The sequence below is a fragment of the Pelophylax lessonae genome (genome assembly GCF_965119305.1).
Source record: "Pelophylax lessonae genome assembly, chromosome: 12".
Lineage (NCBI taxonomy): Eukaryota > Metazoa > Chordata > Amphibia > Anura > Ranidae > Pelophylax > Pelophylax lessonae.
In genome coordinates, this window is record NC_138779.1 from 161,613,788 (window position 1) to 161,639,545 (window position 25,758).

At 46.8% G+C, this 25,758-nt stretch overlaps 1 protein-coding gene across 2 annotated transcripts in view; it reads left to right on the forward strand.

The window, feature by feature from the left end:
- Window positions 1-5,694, forward strand: part of CNOT3 (CCR4-NOT transcription complex subunit 3) — an 894,807-nt gene extending 889,113 nt beyond the window's left edge. For both annotated transcript variants that reach the window (XM_082273841.1, XM_082273842.1), the window contains exon 18: window positions 5,405-5,694. In XM_082273841.1, the coding sequence (XP_082129967.1) occupies window positions 5,405-5,503 (99 nt within the window). In that variant the 3' untranslated portion in view covers window positions 5,504-5,694. The remainder of the gene's footprint in view (window positions 1-5,404) is intronic.
- Window positions 5,695-25,758: the final 20,064 nt, after the last annotated feature.

The window sequence follows — 25,758 nt, forward strand, 5'->3', positions numbered from 1 at the left end:
CCCTGGCATCAGTATCGTCTGATGTATGCCTTTCCACCGATTCAGCTGCTGTCCAGGTTCCTTCGCAGGTTGGCCTCGGAACCGCACATGGTGATTCTGGTGGCACCGGACTGGCCTCGCCGGTCTTGGTACGCAGACCTCGTAAATCTGGCAGTCGACACTCCGTGGCGTCTGCCGCTTCAACAAGACCTTCTGTCTCAAGGACCGATATTCCATCCTGCTTTACAGTCGCTGGCTTTAACGGCCTGGCTGTTGAAAGCCAGGTCCTGAAGGATAGGGGTCTCTCCCCTGAGGTCATTCCCACTTTGATCAAGGCTAGAAAAGCCTCTTCGGGAAAAATTTACTACCGTACTTGGAAAGCGTATTTTGCCTGGTGTGAGTCCAGGGGGTATTCCCCTCGCTCATACTCGGTGTCTAGAGTGTTGGCTTTCCTCCAAACTGGAGTGGACCAGCGTTTGGCTTGGCCACGATTAAGGGTCAGATTTCTGAGCTGGCCGTTCTCTTTCAACGCCCTGTGGCGTCTAATTCATTGGTTAGCACCTTTGTTCAGGGGGTGCGACATTTGGCCCCTCCTAGGAGGGAACCTTTGCCTCCGTGGGACTTGAACTTGGTTCTGTCCGTGTTACAACAGGCTCCTTTTGAAAAGATCAGGGAGATCTCGTTGTCTCTGTTGTCCAAGAAGGTTGCCTTTTTGGTGGCGATCACTTCGGCTCGCAGGGTGTCGGAGCTGGCGGCCTTGTCCTGCAGCTCTCCCTACCTGGTGATTCACAAGGATAAGGTGGTCCTGCGTCCTAACCCATCCTTTCTTCCGAAAAGGATCTCGGATTTTCACCTTAATGGAGACATTGTCTTGCCTTCGCTCTGCGCGAAGCCTAAGCATCCGAAGGAGGTTGCCTTACATTCCTTGGATGTTGTCCGGCCGATCAGGGTTTACCTGTCGTCCACTAAATCCTTTCGCAAGTCGGATTCCCTCTTTGTCCTTCCTGAGGGACCTCGGAAGGGCATGGCGGCGTCGGCTGCGACCATCGCCAAATGGATCAGACAGATCATTGAGCAAGCCTATGCCTTGAAGGGGAAGGTTCCTCCTTTCCCTGTGAAGGCGCACTCTACCAGATCTTTGAGTACGTCTTGGGCTTACCGTCATCAGGCTTCTGTGGCCCAGGTGTGTAAGGCGGCGACTTGGTCGTCCGTTCACACCTTCTCAAAATTCTATAAGGTGGATGTTCAGGCATCGGCTGATGCCTCCTTTGGCCATAAAGTTCTCAGTGCGGCAGTTTCTTAGGGACCCTTGTTTTTTGTGGGCCCTTGGTTATTGGGGTGTTTTACCCCTGTGTTACTTGTTTTCCTGGGTTGTTGCTCCTGTTGAGCACGTTTTTCCTGTTGCCCAGTTGGTTCTCTTACTATGGTAAGGTTCCTTTCTCTGATGTGGGTACTGCGTTGCCTTTTTCTACGGTTGCGTCTCCCATCCCTCATATCTACACTGCTTTGGGACGTCCCATTGGTGAGGACTTGGAGGGGGCGGCGACTGTCGGAGGACGTAAGAGAAAACGGAATTTTTGAAAAATCTTACCGTAAAATTCCTTTCTCCGAGTCCTCCGACAGTCGCCGCCCCCCGCCCCTCTTTTGGGGGTTTTTATGTACTCTTACTGCTATGCTACCTAAACTGAGTTGGGAATGCTGGTGCAGGGAGGTATTGACTGAGGGGACAGCCCCTAGGGGTGTGTCTATGCTAAAAGCTTTTGTATTAACAATTCTTGTTGCCTAGCTACTCCTACGGAGCAAAGGTCAATACCCATTGGTGAGGACTTGGAGGGGGCGGCGACTGTCGGAGGACTCAGAGAAAGGAATTTTACGGTAAGATTTTTCAAAAATTCCGTTTTCCTTAGCTACTTCTGTTCCTGAGGGCCTGGGTTTTGGACTGGATATGCTAGATCCTTAAGGTCTCCCAGCCCGGTCAGCGAGCCTGTGCAGGTTATAGCCACGCGCTAGGCCTCGGCATGACAGAGCCCCAATGGACAGGGGCTGGCCCGGGAGTGTAACGCCTTGCCAGGACGCACGCGGCCTGGTTTGGCCTGAGTCACAGCGTACCCCTTGGCCCTCAGCACCCCCACCTCGAGTGGAGAGGTAGTCTGTCTGGAGTGGCGCCCACCTGATGTATTTGGTATGGGAGTAGTGTCCCCCCATAGCTCTTGCGGTCCCGGGGTAAGGTAGGAGCTGGCTTTGCCATTTGCTCCAGTAAGGGGGATGGATGCGGTTGTTGCTGATCGGGCTGTCCGGATCACACACGGGGGTCTTTGAGCTGGTTCCCAGCCCCCTGGGGATTAGTGACTGGGGCAGAGATGTCCTTTGGGCTTCCTGCGGCGGTTAGAGGGCTTGAGGGGGAGCGGATGTTTCTTCATCCGCGGGTTTGTGCCTCGCGTGGCTGAATCGGGCCAAAAGTAAAGGACGCGGCTGTCCGGGTACCATGTAAAGCTGTCTGAAGTGCCTGACTGAGCTGACCGGCGGATGCTGACGGATTGCCTCCCGTGGCCACATAGGGCTAAAAATTGAGGCCGCGACTCGCGGCTGTCTGGATACTATGTCAAGCTGTCCCGAGTACCATATCAGGCTGTCCGGGTTCCTAACCAAGCTATCCGAACTGCTAATCAAGCTGATAGAGCTGATGGCAGACCGGCGACCGGATAGGGCCCTACATTTAGGCCGCGGCTTTGGGGCCTACTCGGGGTTGGCTGACCGAGCTGCTGACCAAGCGGTTTGAGCTGTCGCCCAGGGTGATAGAGCAGCGGATGGGCATCTGCTCTTCTCCCCCCCCCCTTCCTCAGGGGGGTGGGCATTTGGACTGCCTGGCGCCCCCCTTGAACCTGGGAGCTCCGTGGGGACATTGTTGTGTGGGTGTACTCTGCCTGTGCGTGTCTGCGTCACGGCTGGCCCCCTCTTCCCCTTTATAGGGGGCTATGTCCTCTTATGTCATTTATGGTCTTTAGCTGGCGTCTCTTTGTGGGACTGCGGTCGATGACCTCCCCTGCTTGTTATGCTCTCAGGGTGAGCTTAGCATATAGCAACTCTATTGGGTCTGTGTCCCTTGCACGTCCGGTGCTCTGCAGTGAGGATGATTCCTTTTTTTTACTGCACATGCGCATGCAAGGGCTCTGGTGGATGCACTGATTGTATCGGTGCTGAAAATTTTAACATGGGGGGCCCGCAGATCCCCTAAAGGCGGCAAAGGTACTCCCTTTTTCTGCCTACTGTGACAAAATTGTTGCGCGTCAGTGGCGTTGTTCTAAACGCAATAATGATAACCACACATGGTGTGGCTAAAAAGCTGGTCTGCGGATCAAGCTTCCAAAAAGGCTCTACAGATCTCTCCTTTATGGGTCTTTGTTGGAATCTGCTAAGGGCAAGTCCACCGCGTAATAGACGGGGCCCTTATTTTTCAGCACACAGGCAGCCCTTTCGTGCCTTCGGCACGCAGGAGCAAGGGGTGATTGTGACGGTTCCCTCTCGTGCGCTTTCAGGGATTCTATTCAAATCTAATTACTGTGCCCAGAAAAGAAGGCAAAGTACATCCAATTCTGGACCTTAAGGCTCTGAACCGCTTTGTGCGGGTATAGAACTTTCAAATGGAATGCATTCGAATGGTAGTAGTGTGTCTACACCAAGGAGATTTTTGGCCTCTATAGATATCAAGGACGCATATCTACACATCCCTATCTACGCTGGACACCAGCGTTTTCTTCGCTTCTCTGTAGGAGAGGAGCATTATCAATTTGTAGCGTTGCCCTTTGGTTTTGCCTCCGCCCACAGGGTCTTTACAAAGGTGCTGGCTCCGGTGTTGGCATTACTGCGGCAACGGGGGATTTTGGTACTAGGATACCTGGACGATCTAATGAGGGCGGACTCTCATTCAGCCCCGTTGAGCAACTTGATGATCACTGATAATGGTCTGATAAGGGTCTGATAAGGGTCTGATAATGGGTTCAAGGATTTCATCCCGATACCTAATGGTAGTCAGGGTGCTATTGTCTAGCCTGTAGAGGTCTGTGTGTCCCTCCATGGCAATCCTCCCCAGACCATCCTTAACCCACCACCAAAACCGGTCATGCTGAACAATGTTACAGGCAACATAACATTCTCCATGGCTTCTCCAGACCCTTTCAGGTCTGTCACGTGCTCAGGATGAACCTGCTCTCATCTGTGAAAAGCACAGGGTGCCAGTGGCGGATCTGCCTATTCTGGTGTTCAATGTTCAATGGCAAATGCCAATCAAGATCCACGGTGCCGGGCTGTGAGCACAGGACCCACTAGAGGATGTCGGGCCCTCAGGCCACCCTATATGAAGTTTGTTTCTCATTGTTTGGATAGACCTATTCACATCAATAGCCTGCTGGAGGTCATTTTGCTATGGCAGTGCTCATCCTGTTCCTCCTTGCACAAAGGGGCAGATACTGGTTCTGCTGATGGGTTAAGGACTTTATTTGGCCCTGTCCAGCTCTCCTAGAGTAACTTCCTGTCTCCTGGAATCTCCTCGATGCTCTTGAGACTGCTGGGAGACGCCGCAAACCTTCTGGCAATGGCACGTATTGATGTGTCATCCTGGAGGAGTTGGACTGCCTGCGCAACCTCTGTAGGGTCCAGGTATCGCCTCATGCTACCAGTAGTAACACTGACCTTAGCTAAATGCCAAACTAGCAAAAACAGTCAGAAAAGATGGGTAGGGGGAAAAAAAATGTCAGTGGCCATTCATTGTAAAATCACTCCTGTTTTGGAGGTTGTCTCATGGGCGACAACCTATCTAGTGCACCTGTTGGTAATTTCATGAACACCAAAGCAGTTGAAACTGATTAACAACTCCCTCTGCTACATAACTGACCAGATAAATACTTGACTTGATGTGTGCCTTTAATTTTTTTGAGCAGTGTATATAAATATGCCTAATGCCCCTTCACAAGGACGGTGCGCCCGACTTACTCAGTTTTGCTCCGTTGAGCAGACAGATGACAGCTCCTTCTCCACTTACTTTACAGAGACGGAGCTGTCAGAGCCTTGTTCTCTATGGGAGATCGGATGAAAATGGATCGCCTGGCCGTTTTCATCTGATCTTATCTAATCCGATCCTCCAGATGGATGGAAAATAGGGTTTCTATCCATCTGTATTTCATGGACAGGTTCGGATAGCAGCGGGTGTCAGTGGAGATGTCTCCGCTGACACCTGCTGCTCCATAGGGCTGCATGGAGCATATTATCAGGTCCGCCTGAAAAACTGACAGGCGGACCGGATCGGAAAGCCCATGTGAAAGGGACCTAATAGGTACCCCACCTACTGCAGAGTACTTGGAAATAATCTGTGATTGTAGTGTAATCATTTCATAATATTTTGAGTTTCACTGTGTTTTTATCTCTACAGGGGACATACATCTACTTTGATTATGAAAAATGGGGCCAACGGAAGAAGGAAGGTTTCACGTTTGAGTACCGTTATCTGGAAGACCGGGATTTACAGTGACCTTGTCTCCATTACACCTAGCCTTCTGGTTTCACAGAGGCAAACCGCAAAATTGGGAATAAAGAGGGGAGGGGCCGAAGACATCTCTTCAGTCTCATTACCATCAAGAGTTGAGAGGAGAGAAAATCTGGACAAACACTTAAGTGCATGCAGTTACAAAAATCCAATAAATGGAGTAAGATTGTGTGTGGCGATGAGAGAGGATAAAAAACATGATACAGCCAGCATCCTATAACATCCTGTTTACTCTTCAATAGGCTAAAAGGACAATGAATGGCAGCGTCAATTTTTTAATGTAATTAGTTTATAATGGGGAAAAAAATGAACAAAGTGCATATAAAAGTCTTTGTAAGAAGAGGAAAAAGCTTTTCTTCCCTCGTGGTTGTTTCTGCTGGTGGGAAGATCTGGTCTCTTACCCTGCGGGGTTCCCACTGGCTGGCATTTGCACCCCTTCCACTTAAAACAAAATGATTTGAGTTCTATCATTTTGTCCTTTGCCAGATACTGGATCTTTTTGTTTTGATAACAAAGTGCATCAAGAATTAAAGTGTTTTTTTTTCCCCCTCTCTCCCCACCCCGATCACTTATACCTTTCATCTTCGATACACTTATCTGTACCGGATGAATTAATGGTATGGAAAGCTGGTTTAAAATATTTTTCGTAACCTATTTTCATTTTGGAAAATATTTATGAATAAATAGTTTTATATGATGTCTTCTCATGCAAGAATATTAATGCCTCCTATTATTTCTGCCATGTTTTGCTTGAATGTGTGTTCCTCTGCTGTGTTTTATAGTCCACCACTGAAGTATTGATAAGTCTGCCTCGGTTAAAAAAAAAAAAGGCACAGTGGACGGAAAGGGTGCGGAAAGTAGGATTAAACCCAAAAGCAAACAATTATTATATTGCAGCTTACCAATTCTTTTTCTTTTTTTTTTTTTTAAATCCGATAAAGGTTTTTTGAGATGTCACAAATGTGTACAACCAGACATGTAGTTCACATCAGATATCAATTCAGCATACCAGTATTGTAGTTCATTTCACAGGAATGCTTTAAGTGCCCTCTAGAGCCATATCTAGGGCCATGCACAACTGCGACACTAGGGCCACCATTATAAAGCCGGTAGACAAGCATTAAACATTTGGAAAGCAAAGGCATGCAAATTTCAGCCATAACATTACCAGCTAAATTATATATGTCCTTTTTTTGATATAATAAAATATTTACAAAAATGTGAGGGGTGTACTCACTTTTGGGAGATAATGTATATATTTTCATGTGACCACACTGAAGAAATTACACTTTGCTACAGTGTAAAGTAGTGTGTACAGCTTGTATAACGGTGTAAATTTGCTGTCCCCGCAAAATAACTCAAAATACAGCCATTAATGTCTAAACCACTGGCAACAAAAGTGAGTACAAAATTAGCCATTTTCCCTCCCCGGTGTCATGTGACTCATTAGTGTTACAAGGTCATTTCTTCAGGTGTGAACGGGGGAGCAGGTGTGTTAAATTTGGTGTTATCAATCTCACTCTCTCATACTGGTCACTGGAAGTTCAACATGGCACCTCATGGCAAAGAACTCTGAGGATCTGTAAAAAAAAGTTTTGTTGCTCTACCTAAAGATGGCCTAGGCTATAAGAAGAGTGTCAAGACCCTGAAACTGAGCTGCAGCACAGTGGCCGAGACCAAGATAAACTTATTTTGTTCAGATGGTGTCAAGTGTGTGTGACGGCAACCAGGTGAGGAGTACAAAGACAAGTATTGTCTTGCATGGTGGTGGGCGTGTTATGGTCTGGGGCTGCTTGAGTGCTGCCAGAACTGGGAAGCTACAGTTCATTGAGGGGGAGGAACCATGAATGTCAACATGTACTGTGACGTACTGAAGCACAGCATGATCCCCTCCCTTCGGAGACAAGGCCACAGGGCAGTATTCCAACATAACTACCCCAAACACACCTCCAAGAAGACCACTGCCTTGCTAAAGAAGTTTAGGGTAAAGCTGATGGACTGGACAAGCATGTCTCTAGACCTAAACCCTATTGGGCATCTGTGGGCCATCCTCAAACGGAAGGTGGAGGAGCGCAAGATCTAGAACATCCACCAGCTCTGTGATGTCGTCATGGAGGAGTGGAAGAGGACTCCAGTTGCAACCTGTGAAGCACTGGTGAACTCCATGCCCAAGAGGGTTAAGGCAGTGCTGGAAAATAATGGTGGCCACACAAAATATCGACACTTTGGTCCACATTTGGACATTTTCACTTAGGGGTGTACTTACTTTTGTTGCCAGCGGTTTAGACATTAATGGCTGTGTTGAGGTATTTTGAGAGGACAGCAAATATACACTGTTATACAAGCTGAACACTCACTACTTTACATTGTAGCAAAGTGTAATTTCTTCCCTGTTGTCACATGAAAAGATATAATAAAGTATTTACAAAAATGTAAGGGTAGTACTCACTATTGTGAGATACTGTATTTCACAACAATGACCTGTCCATTACTAAATCAGCTGGGGCCAAACCAGGAGAATTCAACCAACTACCCCATACCTTCTCAAATTTAAGAAAAGCTGCCCCTATACTAATATATCAAGTTTTTTAACCTCAATGTGGTGCCCATCTGTGCAAGCCACATTTGAGGCAAAGGTGAAATACTGAAAGTCCAATGAAGTAAAATGAGCTTGCATGCTTCTTTAACCACTTTACCACTAGAGGTTTTTGCTGTCTTACGTCTGGGCCACTTTTTGCGATTCGGCACTGTGCAACTTTAACGGACAATTGCGCGGTCGTGCGACGCTGTACCCAAACTAAATTTACGTCTTTTTTCCCACAAACAGAGCTTTCTTTTGGTGGTATTTGATCACCTGTGCGATTTTTACTTTTTGCGCTATAAACAAAAAAAGAGCGTTTATTTTGAAAAAATAACAATATTTTTCAAATTTTTTTGTATGAAATTCCCCCCCCCCCCCCCCCCCCAAAAATGTAAAAATCAAATTTTTTTTTAATTTTTGGGCAATTTGTTTTATCACAATAAGCGTATTTTGATTGGTTTGCGCAAAAGTTATTGCGTTTACTAACAAAGGGAAAGATTTCTGTCATTTTTGGTGTGTTTTTTTTTTTTAACGCGTAATGGCGGCGATCTGCGATTTTTTTTGTGGGACTGCGACATTGCGGCGGACAGATCGGACCCTTGACTGACACTTTTGGGGGTACCAGTGACATTACTGCAGTAATCAGTGCTATATATATGCACTGTTACTGTAAAAATGACACTGGCAGGGAAGGGGTTAATTTTATTGGAGAGGGAGGGGTTAATGTATGCCTGGTGCTTACTAACGTGTGGGGGGGGGAGGTGACTGTGTGACACAAGGACAGATCGAGGGTTCAACTATGCTGAACCCTGCGATCTGACCCTGCCTGTCACTTCAGAGATCTCCACACTCGATTCCCCGACGATCGGGGAAGAGCAGCGGCGATCGCCACTGCTCCTCCCCTGGCCCGACTCCCGCTGTGACTGAATACAGCGGGAGCGAGCCTCCGGCGGCGCGCGCGTGCCGCCGAGAAAGGGGAGTGTCTGACGACATAGGTCTACGTCGTTAGACGATAACGAACCACCTTGCCGCAGTAGGCTCAACGTGAGCAAACGGCAAGTGGTTAAACATACCTATCTGGTATTACAGCATCAAGCAAGCCTAGTATACAGTGTTTAGGATCCATGTCTTTAGAGATCTGAAATGCGGAGTTAACTGTAGTAACCACAGCATTCCAGTAGCAAAAGCGCTTCGGACACCTTCAAAGCAAGTGTTTTAAGTCCCCCAACATTCCTGCTACATCAACGCATATGGGGTCAGGGCGTATGCCCATGTAATGTAGACTGAGTGGGGTATGGTGGACTCTTAATAGAATTTAGAGTTGTGACAGTCTCTGTGAGACGTTTAGAGAGCACCCTGCATTGCCTCCAGAGCCTCCTCAAATTGGCCTCTCAGGATATTGCTTATGTCCCTCTCCCACCTCTCACATGACAAACTAGGGAATTTCTCCAAATATACCCCCAAGAGCATTGTGTGGTGGAAATTATTGGACCTGGCGCATAGAAATTTGCTTCTAATAAAACTACGGAGTGCGAAGAACTTCACTGCGCTTTAAAGCACATTTATGGATATTAATATGCGCCAATCGCCATTAATCCCTTGTACTGCAAGTACTATATGCAGCGCTTTTGTATAAAGAAATCCCGGCGCGCTCGGAGGCAAAAAGAGTAAAACAGGCACAAGCTGTGTCCTGGTCGTTGCCAAAGATCCTGCTCCAACACAGGGCTCTTGTTTATAATCCGGAAACAATTGTTTACAGTGGGAGGTGACGACTAAACAACACAACCAATGAAACACATGTATACATTCAAAAGTTTATTAGAAAGGGGAGTGTATATCCAAGAATGAGCTGAGCTGTGTGCATAGGTTTCCTGCCATTGGCTGCACGAGGAAACGTCCACTATTGCTAACAATGGGACCCATGTGTAGTAAAATGCCCGTCAAACACTATACAATGGAACTAGCGTGTATGCTCATGAACACAGTAGCGCTTATACATACACATGCACTCCCATCATAACCTAACGTGAATCCTATATAATATAGATTAAAAAAAAAACATATTTGATGGTGATTATGCTACTGTTCCAGTAAATGAGACTATATCTGCAAAGGAAATAGCAGCAGTATTTCAATCACGCGGATAACAGAAATCTACCAGTCATTATTCCAGCTAAAGGGCAGATACTTCTCTACACAATAATAATTCACCATCACAAACATATCTTCGTCAGTGAATACTGGTGCCCCGGCTATATACATTTGTGCGGCGGACCTCGCATCACACTGCCATAGATCCGGACCGGCATTCGCGTTGGCCGCTCAGAGCACCTGCAGGCTGGGAGATCAGGCAAGTCTCCATTTAATGGAAGGTTTCCACAACTAACAGTCTTTCCTCAGTACTGGGTAAAGCCATATTTGCTGTACATATCGAATACCAGTAAACTGACACTGGGAGACATACAGTGGGTACGGAAAGTATTCAGACCCCCTTAAATTTTTCACTCTTTGTTATATTGCAGCCATTTGCTAAAATCATTTAAGTTCATTCTTCTTCCTCATGAATGTACACATAGCACCCCATACTGACAGAAAAACACAGAATTGTTGACATTGTTGCAGATTTATTAAAAAAGAAAAACTGAAATATCACATGGTCCTAAGTATTCAGACCCTTTGCTGTGACACTCATATATTTAACTTTGCTTTCCATTTCTTCTGATCATCCTTGAGATGGTTCTACACCTTCATTTGAGTCCAGCTGTGTTTGATTATACTGATTGGACTTGATTAGGAAAGCCACACACCTGTCTATAGAAGACCTTCCAGATCACAATGCATGTCAGAGCAAATGAGAATCATGAGGTCAAAGGAACTGCCTGAAGAGCTCAGAGACAGAATTGTGGCAAGGCACAGATCTGGCCAAGGTTACAAAAAGATTTCTGCTGCACTTAAGGTTCCTAAGAGCACAGTGGCCTCCATAATCCTCAAATGGAAGACGTTTGGGACGACCAGAACCCTTCCTAGAGCTGGCCGTCCGGCCAAACTGAGCTATCGGGGGAGAAGAGCCTTGGTGAGAGAGGTAAAGAAGAACCCAAAGATCACTGTGGCTGAGCTCCAGAGATGCAGTCAGGAGATGGGAGAAAGTTGTAGAAAGTCAACCATCACTGCAGCCCTCCACCAGTCGGGGCTTTATGGCAGAGTGGCCCGACGGAAGCCTCTCCTCAGTGTAAGACACATGAAAGCCCGCATGGAGTTTGCTAAAAAAAAACACCTGAAGGACTCCAAGATGGTGAGAAATAAGATTCTCTGGTCTGATGAGACCAAAATAGAACTTTTTGGCCTTAATTCTAAGCGGTATGTGTGGAGAAAACCAGGCACCGCTCATCACCTGTCCAATACAGTCCCAACAGTGAAGCATGGTGGTGGCAGCATCATGATGTGGGGGTGTTTTTCAGCTGCAGGGACAGGACGACTGGTTGCAATCGAGGGAAAAGATGAATGCGGCCAAGTACAGGGATATCCTGGACAAAAACCTTCTCCAGAGTGCTCTGGACCTCAGACTGGGCCGAAGGTTTACCTTCCAACAAGACAATGACCCTAAGCACACAGCTAAAATAACAAAGGAGTGGCTTCATAACAACTCCGTGACTGTTCTTGAATGGCCCAGCCAGAGCCCTGACTTAAACCCAATTGAGCATCTCTGGAGAGACCTAAAAATGGCTGTCCACCAACGTTTACCATCCAACCTGACAGAACTGGAGAGGATCTGCAAGGAGGAATGGCAGAGGATCCCCAAATCCAGGTGTGAAAGACTTGTTGCATCTTTCCCAAAAAGACTCCTGCCTGTATTCGATCAAAAGGGGGCTTCTACTAAATACTGAGCAAAGGGTCTGAATACTTAGGACCATGTGATATTTCAGTTTTTCTTTTTTAATAAATCTGCAACAATGTCAACAATTTTATGTGTACATTCATGAGGAAGAAGAATGAACTTAAATGATTTTAGCAAATGGCTGCAATATAACAAAGAGTGAAACATTTAAGGGGGTCTGAATACTTTCCGTACCCACTGTAATGGCAATTAAAATGCACCCAAAAACATGTCCACACTAATCCTAATAAAACACAACACAACAATAGCATACTAGTTGGGGATAAAGCCCTTTGTAGAATGGGACTGCTATCTAATTCCAAAGATCAGGTCAGTGACCTCTCATAGGCCCCCGGGAGACCGAAGAGCATTCACCTCATGTTTTATTTGTAAATAATAAAAAAAACGATTAGATGGAATGCCATATCTAGACTGCAGTTGTGCAAAGGAGATAAAATGACCATTAGTCATGATATGTTTGTCATGCATCAACCCATACCCTCACCACCTAGCCGCATGCTGTAGCTTGGCTAATTTATCCTAAATACTACTGTACCTTGTGTAACCTGTTTCTTAGCTTTCTCCCATATTTTGTGTATAAGTCTGTAGGTCGAATACGGTTTATTTGGTTTGGAAAAAAGCTGCACCTCTAGACTCTCAGCTAAGGTATTGACCACACTAAACTGCAACATACAGTGCCTTGCAAAAGTATTCGGCCCCCTTGAACTTTGCGACCTTTTGCCACATTTCAGCCTTCAAACATAAAGATATAAAACTGTAATTTTTTTGTGAAGAATCAACAAGTGGGACACAATCATGAAGTGGAACGAAATTTATTGGATATTTCAAACTTTTTTAACAAATAAAAAACTGAAAAATTGGGCGTGCAAAATTATTCAGCCCCCTTAAGTTAATACTTTGTAGCGCCACCTTTTGCTGCGATTGCAGCTGTAAGTCGCTTGGGGTATGTCTCTATCATTTTTGCACATCGAGAGACTGAAATTTTTTACCATTCCTCCTTGCAAAACAGCTTGAGCTCAGTGAGGTTGGATGGAGAGCTTTTGTGAACAGCAGTTTTCAGTTCTTTCCACAGATTCTCGATTGGATTCAGGTCTGGACTTTGACTTGGCCATTCTAACACCTGGGTATGTTTATTTCTGAACCATTCCATTGTAGATTTTGCTTTATGTTTTGGATCATTGTCTTGTTGGAAGACAAATCCCTGTCCCAGTCTCAGGTCTTTTGCAGACTCCATCAGGTTTTCTTTCAGAATGGTCCTGTATTTTGGCTCCATCCATCTTCCAGGTTTAAGATATCGGCCATCCCCCCCAATAAAGACTTAACCCCCAGTTAACCCCTTCATTGCCCTGTCACAGTGTCACTTTTATAGTGTACAGATCCTTTTTCTGATCACTATATTAGTATTACAGGTGACATTAGTTAGCGTCAGTCTAGGACAGCGCAGATCCCTGCCGCATAGTTAGAAATATAATCTAACCCCCTAATCTCCACCTAGTTAACCCCTACACCCCCTGTCACAGTGCACACTATATACAGTATATAGCGGTTTTGCTGATTTCTGTAATAGTGTGCCTTGTGACTTCATTTAGCTTTTGGTGACAGTTGGATTTCTTTCCCAAATAGGTTTAGGGTACCTGCCACCTCCCCCCCCCCGACAAAGATTTAATCCCCTGATCACCCTTCATTGCCCTGTCACAGTGTCACTTTTATAGTGTATAGTTTTTTTCTGATCACTATTAGTATCACCAGTGACCTTAGTTAGCGTTAACGCTAGTTAGCGTCAGTCCAGGACAGCGCAGATCCCCGCCGCATAGTTAGAATTATAATTTAACCCTTTGATTACCAGTAACACACACACACTAAACACCTCCATTAATAGTATAGGCCCCTGATGACGTCAGTCACACGCTGACGAAACGCGTCGGGACGTCTGGACTGCAATCACACTATCTCGTTACTTCCGGGTCCCGGTGAAGCGCAGGTGGAACGCGGAAGCGGCGCTTTCACTCTGAGGCTGCGGCTTTGCATTTGTTATGCCTGATACAAGTCTTCTAAATGTAAGTGCATCTGATTCTGAATACATTTTGGGTTCCTAATACATTCTTCACCATGATAGTCCTTATTGTTTCTCCTGGATATGGTGTTTGAGAATTCATCATTGGCGATAAGGAGGTCGATCTGGAGGTGTATGGGAATTGCCAGGAAAAGCCTGGTTACCGATGGTCTGTGATTTCCTGCCTGAATTGACCCCCTATAACCAAGGGGTCTGCTACATCTGGTAAGCCTTTAGTGTGCACCGGGTGTCCTTTTTGTTTGTTTTTCTGGTGGAGGTATTGGAGATCCACATCGAGAACTGGTTCCCTTTGTGTTGTTATTATTAATCCACAATCACCGGTACTGTACGAATTGTGAATAAAAAAAGAATGCAATGATGTGGAAGGTTCAAATTTCAATATTATATTCAGAATACAACATAGACTACATATCAAATGTTTAATCTGAGAAAATGTATCCTTTTAAGGGAAAAATAAGTTGATTTTAGATTTCATAGCATCAACACATCTCAAAAAAGTTGGGACAAGGCCATGCTTACCACTGTGTGGCATCCCCTCTTCTTTTTATAACAGTCTGCAAATGTCTGGGGACTGAGGAAACAAGTTGCTCAAGTTTAGGAATAGGAATGTTGTCCCATTCTTGTCTAATACAGGTTTCTAGTTGCTCAGCTGTCTTAGGTCTTCTTTGTGACATCTTCCTTTTTATAATGCGTCAAATGTTTTCTTTGGGTGAAAGATATGGACTACAGGCTGGCCATTTCAGTACCCGGATCCTTCTTCTACACAGGCATAATGTTGTAATTGATGCAGTATGTGGTCTGGCATTGTCATGTTGGAAAATGCAAGGTTTTCCCTGAAAGAGACTACGTCTGGAGGGAGCATATGTTCTAGAACTTGGATATACCTTTCAGCATTGATGGAGCCTTTCCAAATGTGTAAGCTGCCCATGCCCCATGCACTCATGCAACCCCATACCATCAGAGATGCAGGCTTCTGAACTGAGCACTGATAACAACTTAGGTTGTCCTTGTCCTCTTTTTTTTTTTTTTTAAAAAGATTTTTATTGAAGTCCAACCTAGGCACACAGTGCAACAGAAACATTACATAACCAGCATAGCACAACAGCCTCCAAGGGGTAAACATCCAGAAACAAAAAATGTTCCATAACACATATGGTATATAGTAAAAAAAGGCAAAACCCCTCAGACAGCCGCCGATCAGCTCGCACTAACCATGCGCCCAGTAGGACCCCAAGTTTTGCATTTTTAAAGGAAAACAACATCCCCGAACCCCCCACCCCTCAGCCCAGAACCAAGAACCAGGCCTCCCCACCCACACTCCCTTAGGAGGAGCAGGCGAGGTAGCCATCTGAACAAACCCCCCACAGGTGACAACCCAGAGAAACCCCCCATACCAAACCACCAGGTCCGTGGCAGAGCACATCAATCACTCAACAGTCACACATCAGGGGAATGATCTAAGCCTCAATCCGCCCCCCATATCGCTCCAGACCCATCCTAACCATTAACCTGCGTGTCCACTAAAGTAGCCTCCGAGTCCACCCATCGGTACCACACCTTCCTAAACTTCTTAGGTGACCCCCTAGCCTCATAAGTCATCCTGTACAGTACAATGTCGGCATTCACCACCCGTATCCACATCCCAAGAGTCAGCTCCGCAGTATAGATCCAACTCCTGGCGATCAATTTCCTAACGCAGAAAAAAAGAATGCGGAGAAACAGCTTGGTGGCCATATCTAGACCCTCCACCTCCACGACCCCCAGTAAACACACCAGGGGAGAACAAATATTCGGGAGACCAAAGCTATCCGCAATAAATTTCGTAACCTGAGACCATAGTGGTCGCACCTTAGGGCAGTCCCAGACCATATGCAGAAAGGAGCCTCGATCTCCCGAACACTTGTGGCACAAATCAGTATCCCTCTTACGCATAGAGAACAGACGTACCGGAGTATAGTAGGTCTGGTGTAGATATCTCAGCTGTATCATCTTATCGGTCGAAGAAATAACCGTGCCCAAATAATTCTCCAATACCTCCTCCCACTGCTCATCTGTCAAGTCAGGAATAAAGGTCACCCACCTAGCCCTGGCCCTATCCACTGCCCCAGAACCCCCAGGACACAGCGCCCCGTAGTATCTGGAAATCCGTTTCATCGGCTCCGGATCCATTAACAGAGCTTCGAGCGAGGGGTTAGTCAAAACCACAACCCCCCCCCCAAACTGCACCCGCACCGCGTGCTGAAGTTGTAAGTACCTGAAGCGCCACGTCCCGGGGATCCCAAAGGTCTCCCTCAGCTGTGCGAAGGACACCAACCTACCCTGATAGAACAGCTGATGTAGGTACTTCAGACCATATCTAGCCCAACTACCCCCATCTTGCATACGGACAAACTCCTTCAGCGCCGGATTAAACCACAAAGGGCTATTCGGCGAAGTCACCAAAGAATCGTCCCCGATCCGCGCGGCACAAAGCCGAAAGATTTTCCCCGGCAAACGCATCACCGACCCCAGGTCCCGCCCAGGAGCCCCTCCCCGATATAGGACATTAATCAGCGATTCAAAGGAGGAGGCCAGGGCCGCCTCCACCTCAACCGCTGCGTTAGGCACCTGCGGAAAATATCTCCAATGCAGGAAAACCAACTGCGAAGCAAAATAATAAGAACGCAGATCCGGCACCGCCAGTCCCCCTCTCGCCACCGGGCATTTGAGCACCGACAAGGCCACTCTAGAAGGTTTATTACCCCAAAGCAGAGTAGTAAGAATAGCATCTATCCTCCGGAACACCCCTCTAGGAACATAGACCGGGGCATTAGAGAGTACATACAAAAATTTGGGCAAAAATATCATTTTAAAAATGTTAACTCTGCCCAGCAGCGAGAGGGGGAGCGACCGCCACCGCTCCACTCTATCCCTAAAAGCCTTCACTATCGGAACAAGATTATTCTCCAGAAACCTGGAGATCGGGAGCTGAAACACAATCCCCAAGTACGTAAACGAATCGGTCAAAGGGATGGGGCACCCAGCCGGAGCCACAACCCCCTCGTCCAAGGGAAACAAGGAAGATTTGGTCCAATTGATACAAAAGCCCGAGAACTCCCCGAACTCCCGAATCACTCGGATGGCATAATTCAAAGAAGGCCCCGGATCCTGCAAATACAAGAGCATGTCGTCCGCATATAGAGAAACGCGCTCTTCCATGTGACCCACCCGCAAGCCACGAAAGACCATACTCTCCCTCAACCTCATAGCCAAAGGTTCCATAGCCAGGGCGAACAGCAGGGGTGACAAAGGGCACCCCTGTCTGGTCCCCCTATGCATCCGGAAAGGTTCAGAGATCTGCCCATTCACCCTAACCCTCACCGTAGGCTCTGTGTACAGTAACCGCACCCACGACCGAAAGATAGGGCCAAAACCGTACGCCTCCAACACCCTAAAAAGATATTGCCATTCGACGGAGTCGAAGGCCTTTTGTGTATCCAGAGAAGCCACAACCCTCTCCCCAACCACGTCGTGTTTTGCCTGAAGGTTAACAAAAAGCCTCCGCACATTCATTTGCGCACACCGCCCCGGCATAAACCCCGTCTGATCCGCCTTAATCAATTTCAGGATAACCGTCTGTAACCTTAAAGCCAGGACCTTTGCCAAAATTTTGGTGTCTACATTAATCAGCGAGATCGGTCTGTACGCCCCACATTCCCGGAGATCCTTCCCGGGTTTCGGAATAAGGACCACCAGCGCTTCCCTCATAGAAGGGGGAAGAACCCCACCCTCCCTCGCAGAGTTATACAGAGACAGCAAACGGGGAGACAAGACATCCCGGAAGGTGTGATACCATTCCGACGGCAGACCGTCCAAGCCGGGGGATTTCCTGGGGGAGAAGGACGCAACTGCCTTCTCAATCTCCCCCACCGAAAACCCCCTATCCAAAAAGCCCCTGTCCTCCTCCGACAACTGCGGGAACTCAACACCCTGCAGATAATCATCCAGCTCCGACTGATCCCTAATCGAGCAGGACTTGTACAAGTCCTCATAATATTTGGCAAACTCCCGGAGGATACCAGCAGGATCCGTCACCTCCCGTCCCTTTTCCCCCAGAACACACCCCACATGCACCGGAACCCGATCCGAGCGGGCCAGGAAAGCCAACAATCGCCCATTCTTGTCCCCAAACTCAAATACCCTCCTCCTCTGGGCCAACATCGTCCTAGTCGTCTGGTCAGTCAGGAACAGTTGTAAGTCCCTAGTCGCCTGTCTCCACCTAAGCAACCCAGCTGGGTCTGGAGCATCCACATAGTGCTCTTCCGCCCCGGAAACTTCCAACTCCTTCTCCACCCTCGTAGAGGCCAGCTGACGTTTAAAACTTTTTAATTCAGTCATGTAAACCCCCCGCAAAGTAGCCTTAAACGCCTCCCATTGAAGCGGGACCTCCCCATACCCCCCATTCTCCCCCCAATAGGCAGCTATGGCTTTGGAACAGGCTATTTTTATGTATTCCTCCTGCAACCAACTGGCCTCCATCCTCCACTGACGAACCCCATCCCGAAATCCCACCCGAAGAGTGAGGGCCAGGGGGGAATGATCCGAGTGAACTCTAGGTAAATATTCCACCGAGTCCACCAGGCCCAACCCCGCCTCTTCAGCAAGTACCGTGTCCACCCGAGACAACGATTTATGCGTCTCCGAGTAGCACGAGTACTCTCTAGCCAACGGGTGCGCATATCTCCACACATCCCGAAAGCCATAAGTGGTCAACCACCCCGCAAGGGGGGCCGGAGAACCAGCCACAGCTCTCAGTCTGTCTGGTTCAGGATTCGAGACAGCATTGAAATCCCCCATAAAAAACACCAGACCCTCCGCCACCTCCATAGCTGCTTGAAATATCTCGTCAAGGAGAGCCAGGGAGAATGGAGGAGGCAGATACACATTCACAATAGTTAGCACCCTCAGGCAAACCTTAAAGACCAGAATGACATATCTCCCAAACACATCCGTTTTAACAGTGTGCACCGTTATGGGCAATGCTTTTGTAACTAAAATGGAGACCCCCTAGCATAGGAAGAATAAGTAGAGTGATACCCCTGAGCAATATGTGCCCTTTTTAGGGAGAGGATCCTGGAGCCCTGCAAATGAGTCTCCTGCAACAGAATCAAATGAGGCTTATGCGTTTTCAGATAATCAAAAATCAACGAACGTTTGAACTTAGAGTTCAAGCCCCGGACATTCCAGGACACCAATTTCAGACGCTCAGCCATCATCTGAATGTACCGCAAGCAGAAGGCTCCCGCCCCTGACCCCATCCAGGGCCCTACCTCCAAGCAAAAGCTCCAGGAACCCCACCCCCGAGCCCCAGAGAACCCCCCAACACAGCATCACAGCAATCATATGCCCCCCCACAAGTCCTGGCCACAGTAAAGCCTCCCCGGTCACCTGAAATGAAAAAAACAAAACAAAAACCCGTCCCAACACCCCTCCCACCCCCCCCCCCTGCACCCAGCCCCAACCCGCCAAGTGCCTCATCCCGTAACACCCAACAGTACAAACAGGCAGAGTCCCTCTCCTAAAAGAGGACCATACACCCCAACTCCAGTCCCAAAGACCTAGTAACCCAACATAGGCAGTCTCTCAGTCTCCGAAAAAAACAAAAAACACAGCCGGTCCCCTCCCCCCCTGCAAAAAAAAAACTACAGGGAGACCAGGGGCGGCAAAGGGAATGGCCAGGAAAAGAAGAAAAAAAAAATTTCCCCGACCAAAAAAAACCAACAACACAAACCCCCCCAAAAAAAAAAGGGGAAGGGGAGCAGCAAAAATCGAACCAACCAAAAAGAGTCCGTCTGTCCGCCTGCAAAAAAAAACAGTTCCACATGTAGGTGCACAAACTCCAGTTGACAAGCTTCAGTCCCAATCAGCCTCCAGACCAAAAAAACAAAAAACTCCTTCAGGATCCCCTCGCATCCAGCCACTCAGACGCCTCCATAGGGTTGTTGAAGAAATGGGCCTTGCCCCCATCCAGCACCCGCAGCTTAGCCGGGTATAGCATGCTGTACCCCAAGTTGAGCTCCCTAAGGCGCCTCTTCACCGGCTGATAGCTAGCACGCTGCTTCTGCGTAGTCGCCGAAAAGTCAGGATAAATGGAAATGCGGTAGCCATTATACTCCAACGGAGGGCCAGTGCGTGCCACCCTCAGAATGTTCTCTCTGTCCCGGAAGTGTAGCAGCTTCGCAATCAAAGAGCGAGGGATAGCCCCCCTCGGGGGAGCCCTGGCAGGTATCCTATGGGCCCTCTCAATGGCAAACATTCTGGTAAAAGTAGCGGAATCCATGTTCGCTTTCAACCATCCCTCCAGAAAGTCCTCCGGCTTCCCAGCTTCCGCACCCTCAGGAAAACCCACAAATCTGAGATTATTGCAGCGCATGCGATCCTCCATGTCAGCCAGTTTCAATGTATGATCAGATATATTCTGTTTAGAGACCTGCACCGTTGTCTCCATAGGTCTCAGTACAGCTTCCACATCAGTAAGCCTCCTCTCTGCAGCATGAGTCCTGTCCCTCACCTTTGCCACATCATGTTTGAGAAATGAGAATTCAACCTTGAGGCCATCAATTTGTTCAGTAAGGGAGGACCTGCAGAACTGTATGGCCTCCATGATCTGGGACAAGGATGGTTCCCCGGGGGCCGAGGGGGGGGAACCCGGCAGCCTTGCACTCACCGACTCCACATGTCTGTCCAGCGATCGCCCCCTCTGCTTCCCTCCCTTCCTAGGAGGCATAGGAGCGGGTATAGGAGCCACCGGATCATCCCAGACATCCCTGCCAGGGTGCGCATCGTCCCGCGCCATCGGCGCCTCCCCCGCCCGATGGCCGGCGCCATCTTGAGCTCCCCATGCGAACCGAGCCAGCCTGTCCCCCGGGGTCGCTGGAGGCACCTTCCCGTACTTCACCATCATAGGAGTCACCCCTTCGATTCCAGGGAGCCCTCCCGAGCAGCCAGCAGCAACTGAAGCCAAGTTTGTGCACAGGATAACAGCAGGATCACAGGCACGTAGACGGAGCTCTCCCCCTGTACGTCCTCACATGCCGGCCGTTGGCTCCGCCCCCCCGTCCTTGTCCTCTTTAGTCCGGATGACATGGCGTCCCAGTTTTCCAAAAAGAACTTTAAATTTTGATTCGTTTGACCACAGAACAGTTTTCTGCTTTGCCACAGTCCATTTTAAATGAGCCTTGGCCCAGAGAAAACGCCTGCGCTTCTGGATCATGTTTAGACATAGCTTCTTATTTGGCCTATAGAGTTTTAGCCGGCAATCGCGAATGGTACGGCGGATTTTGTTCACCAACAATGTTTTCTGGAAGTATTCCTGAGCCCATGTTGTGATTTCTGTTACAGTAGCATTCCTGTATGTGATGCAGTGCCTTCTAAGGGCCCCAAGATCACGGGCATCCAGTATGGTTTTCCAGCCTTGACCCTTACGCACAGAGATTGTTCCAGATTCTCTGAATCTTTGGATGATATTATGCATTGTAGATGATAACTTCAAACTTTTTGCAGTTTTTCTGAGAAACTTCTTTCTGATATTGCTCAACTATTTTTCGCCACAGCATTTGGGGAATTGGTGATCCTCTGCCCATCTTGACTTCTGAGAGGCTCTTTTTATACCCAATCATGTTGCCAATTGACCTAATAAGTTGCAAATTGGTCCTCCCAGCTGTTCCTTTTATGTACATTTAACTTTTTCGGCCTCTTATTGCTACCTGTCCCAACTTTTTTGGAATGTATAGCTCTCATGAAATCCAAAATGAGCCAATATTTGGCATGACATTTCACAATGTCTCACTTTCAACATTTGATATGTTATCTATATTATATTGTGAATAAAATATAAGTTTACAAGATTTGTAAATTAGTCCATTCCTTTTTTACTCACAATTAGTACAGTGTCCCAACTTTTTTGCAATTGGGTTTGTATTTTGATTGTCGATTATATCTCAATTTAATTTATATATTAATATATACCCTTACTGTGGATCACATACTCAGCATAAGTCACATATTTGCACCTTTATTTGCAAATTTATTATATTTAATTCACGTATACACTTTAATATTTAGTGGAATTTGGTTGCGCGCAACTCTATATTTAGTAATATATATTTTTTATCACCTCTGTGTCCATGACTACAACCTTAATAAATGAGGGGTTAACCTCAACAACCAGCTCTTGTTGCCGTACTTAGTTGCCTGTATAGCCAGACGCTTGTACAAAAAAGTGTCTGTTTATTTATTCCAATTGGCTTTGCTGAACATTTTTGTGCCATACAAAGCGTCAGGACGAAGTGGATCCTTCCTTCAATTCCAAGTTGAGATCATCAGTGCCTACCTGTATCCAGGAGATGCTCCTGCCCAACTTCCCCTACCAGGTGCAGTGAGCCGTCTGCATGAGAGGCATTTTCCGTATGCCATCCCGAGTACCCCTACCCAAACACACCTCCAAAGAAGATGTTGTGTCTGTAGGAAGTGTGGATTTAGGCATGACACCCGTCATTATTGTCCCACCTGTCCTGGCCAACCTGGTCTCTGCATCAGGGAATGTTTCGAACGCTACCACACTAATGGAGTTTTAGCATAGGGTACAGCATGGCACAGTCTAGGGCACATTTACACAGGGTCTCGAAAGATGTTCGATGGCTATCGTCATTTTGAGAGACCCTAAGCTGGAACGTTTTACAGTTGAAGAAAAAAAAAAGTTACAAAAATTCAAAAAAAAATTAAAAAGCCAAAAATAGTTGTCGTTTGAGCTATTTTTCTCTTCTACTCTTTCTACTTATACTGTACTTTATTGTTACTGTTTTTAAATGGTAACCATTTTTTACATTTCAGGTACCATTGTAATTACATAGTTACATAGTAGGTGAGGTTGAATAAAGACAACAGTCCATCCAGTTCAACCTGTGTAGGTGTGTGTGGCTGTAATCATCTCACATAGCCCTGAATGTTCTGATCCCCAAGATGTATGTCTAATAGTCTTTTGAAAGCCACCATACTACCCGCAGAAACCACCTCTTGTGGTAGAGAATTCCACAATCTTGTAGCCCTAACAGTAAAGAACCCCCCACGTTGCCTGAGGTTAAAACGCTTCTCTAATCGCATTGTATGCCCTCGAGTCCTCATGCAATCCCTTCGACTGAACAGCTTTTTTCTAAGCTGAGATCCCCATTGAGATATTTAAAAATTGCTATCATGTCCCCCCTCAGGCGTCTCTTCTCCAGGGAGAATAAATCAAGCGATTGCAGACGCTCTTCATAATTAAGGTCCTCCAATCCCCTAATTAGTTTAGTTGCCCTTCTCTGGACTCTCTCCAGCTCCAACACATCCCTCCTGAGGACTGGCGACCAGAACTGGACAGAATACTCCAGATGCGGTCGGACCAGAGTTTTATAAAGCGGAAGGATTATAGACTTATCTCTGGAATACATCCCTTTCTTTATGCATGCTAATATTCTGCTGGCTTTGGCAGCTGCCGCTTGACATTGCATGCTATTGCCTAGTCTATCATCAACCAAGACTCCCAGATCTTTCTCCATTTTTGATTCCCCCAAGGGTTCCCCTCCTAATATGTACTGTGCTTTTATGTTTCTAGTCCCCAAGTGCAAAACCTTACACTTCTCCACGTTAAACCTCATTTGCCAAGTCGTTGCCCACTCTCCGTTATTTTGTCCAGGTCATCCTGTAGGATATCTGCTTCATGCTGTGCAGTTGTTGCCCTGGCCAATTTTGTGTCATCTGCAAAAACTGATATCGAACTACTGATCCCGTCCTCAATGCTGTTTATGAATAAATTGAACAAGGTTGGTCCCAGGACTGAGCCTTGGGGGACCCCGCTTACTACCTCAGACCAGTCTGAGTATGCGCTGTTTATTACCACCCTTTGGACACGCCCTTTTAGCCAGTTCCGTATCCAAGAGCAAACCCTGCTGTCGATACCTGCAGACCTTCTTTTATAAATTAAGCACTTATGGGGAACTGTATCAAACGCCTTAGCAAAATCTAAGTACACCACATCCACTGGTCTGCCCCTATCTAGCTCACAGCTCACCTCCTCGTAGAATGTTAAGAGATTGGTTTGACAGGAACGCCCATTTGTAAAAATGTGCTGGTTACTGCTGATGATGCTGTTGTTTTTAGCAAACTCTACGATATAGTCCCTTATCATCCCCTCCAGAAGTTTACATACTATTGATGTCAAACTGACAGGCCTATAATTTCCCGCTATATGCCTCTGACCCTTTTTGAATATCGGAATCAGGTTTGCTTTCCTCCACTCCCCTGGTACATCTCCTGTCCTAATACTGTCAGCAAAGATCAAGGAACAGTGGTCTAGATATAACCTTGAGTTATATCTAGACCACTGTTCCTTGAGTACTCTCGGATGTACGCCATCTGGGCCTGGTGATTTGTTTGTGTTAAGTTTATCCAGCCTTTCCCTGATTTCACCCTCTGTAAGCCATAGTGGCAAGTCCTGTGTATTACTACTAACCATACAGTCATGGTCAGTGTACACCTCCATTTCCTGTGTAAATACTGACGAGAAAAAAGCATTCAGCACGGTTGCTTTTTCAGTGTCCTCTGTAACCATCCTCCCATCATCGTTAATTATGTGTGCAATATGCTCTGCCCTAGTTTTTTTGCTGTTGATATATTTAAAGAATTTCTTTGGGTTTTTTTTACTATCCTCCGCTATTTGTCTCTCAAAGTTTATTTTAGCCATCTTGATTTCGTGTTTACTTTTCTTATTTGCCTCCTTGTATTGGTCGAAAGCCGATACTGTGCCCTCTGATTTATATTTCCTGAAGGCCAATTTTTTTCCCCTAATACGTTTTTTAACGCTACGGTTTAGCCAGGCAGGTTTGTCTTTGTCTCTTCTAAATTTATTTCCCATAGGAATGCACTGCAAGATGTATTTGCTTAATATGTTCCTAAAGCATTCCCATTTTTCCTCTGTGGTCAGTGATCCCAAGGTTTGGTCCCAGTTTACCCTTTACATAAATGAGTACAATTTTGGAAAGTTTGCCCTTCTGAAGTTTAGGGTTCTTATGTTCCCCACTTGCCTTGCTATATTGTTATTTACGCTAAATGTGATCATCCTGTGATCACTAGAGCCCAGGTAGTCCTGGACTCCTACCTCCGAGATTAGGTCTGGGTCATTAGTGATCAATAGATCCAGGACTGTGTTTTCCCTAGTCGGAGAGTCCACCAACTGTGACATGTAATTATCCTGTAAGGTTTCTGTGAATAGACGGGCCTTATGTGAGTGTGTAGTCCCCTCTACCCAGTCAATGTCGGGATAATTGAAGTCCCCCAATAGGATGACTGATCCTAGTTTTGCCACTTTACCCAATAGTGCTAAAAATTCTAGCTCTACCTCCTCCCCTTGTTTTGGTGGCCTATAGCAAACCCCCACAATTACTTTTCCCTTTTCTCCTTCCCTATGGAGTTCTACGCACACGGATTATAACTCCATACTCATCCCTTCCGTAATGTCACTCCTCTCTATCACCCTTACATTGTTCTTGATGTAGAGACATACCCCTCCCCCTCTTTTTCCTACCCTGTCCTCCTGGTACACCGAATACCCTTGGATATTTGCCAGTCAGTCATGTGAGGGGTAGAACCAAGTCTCCGTTATTCCCACAAGGTCT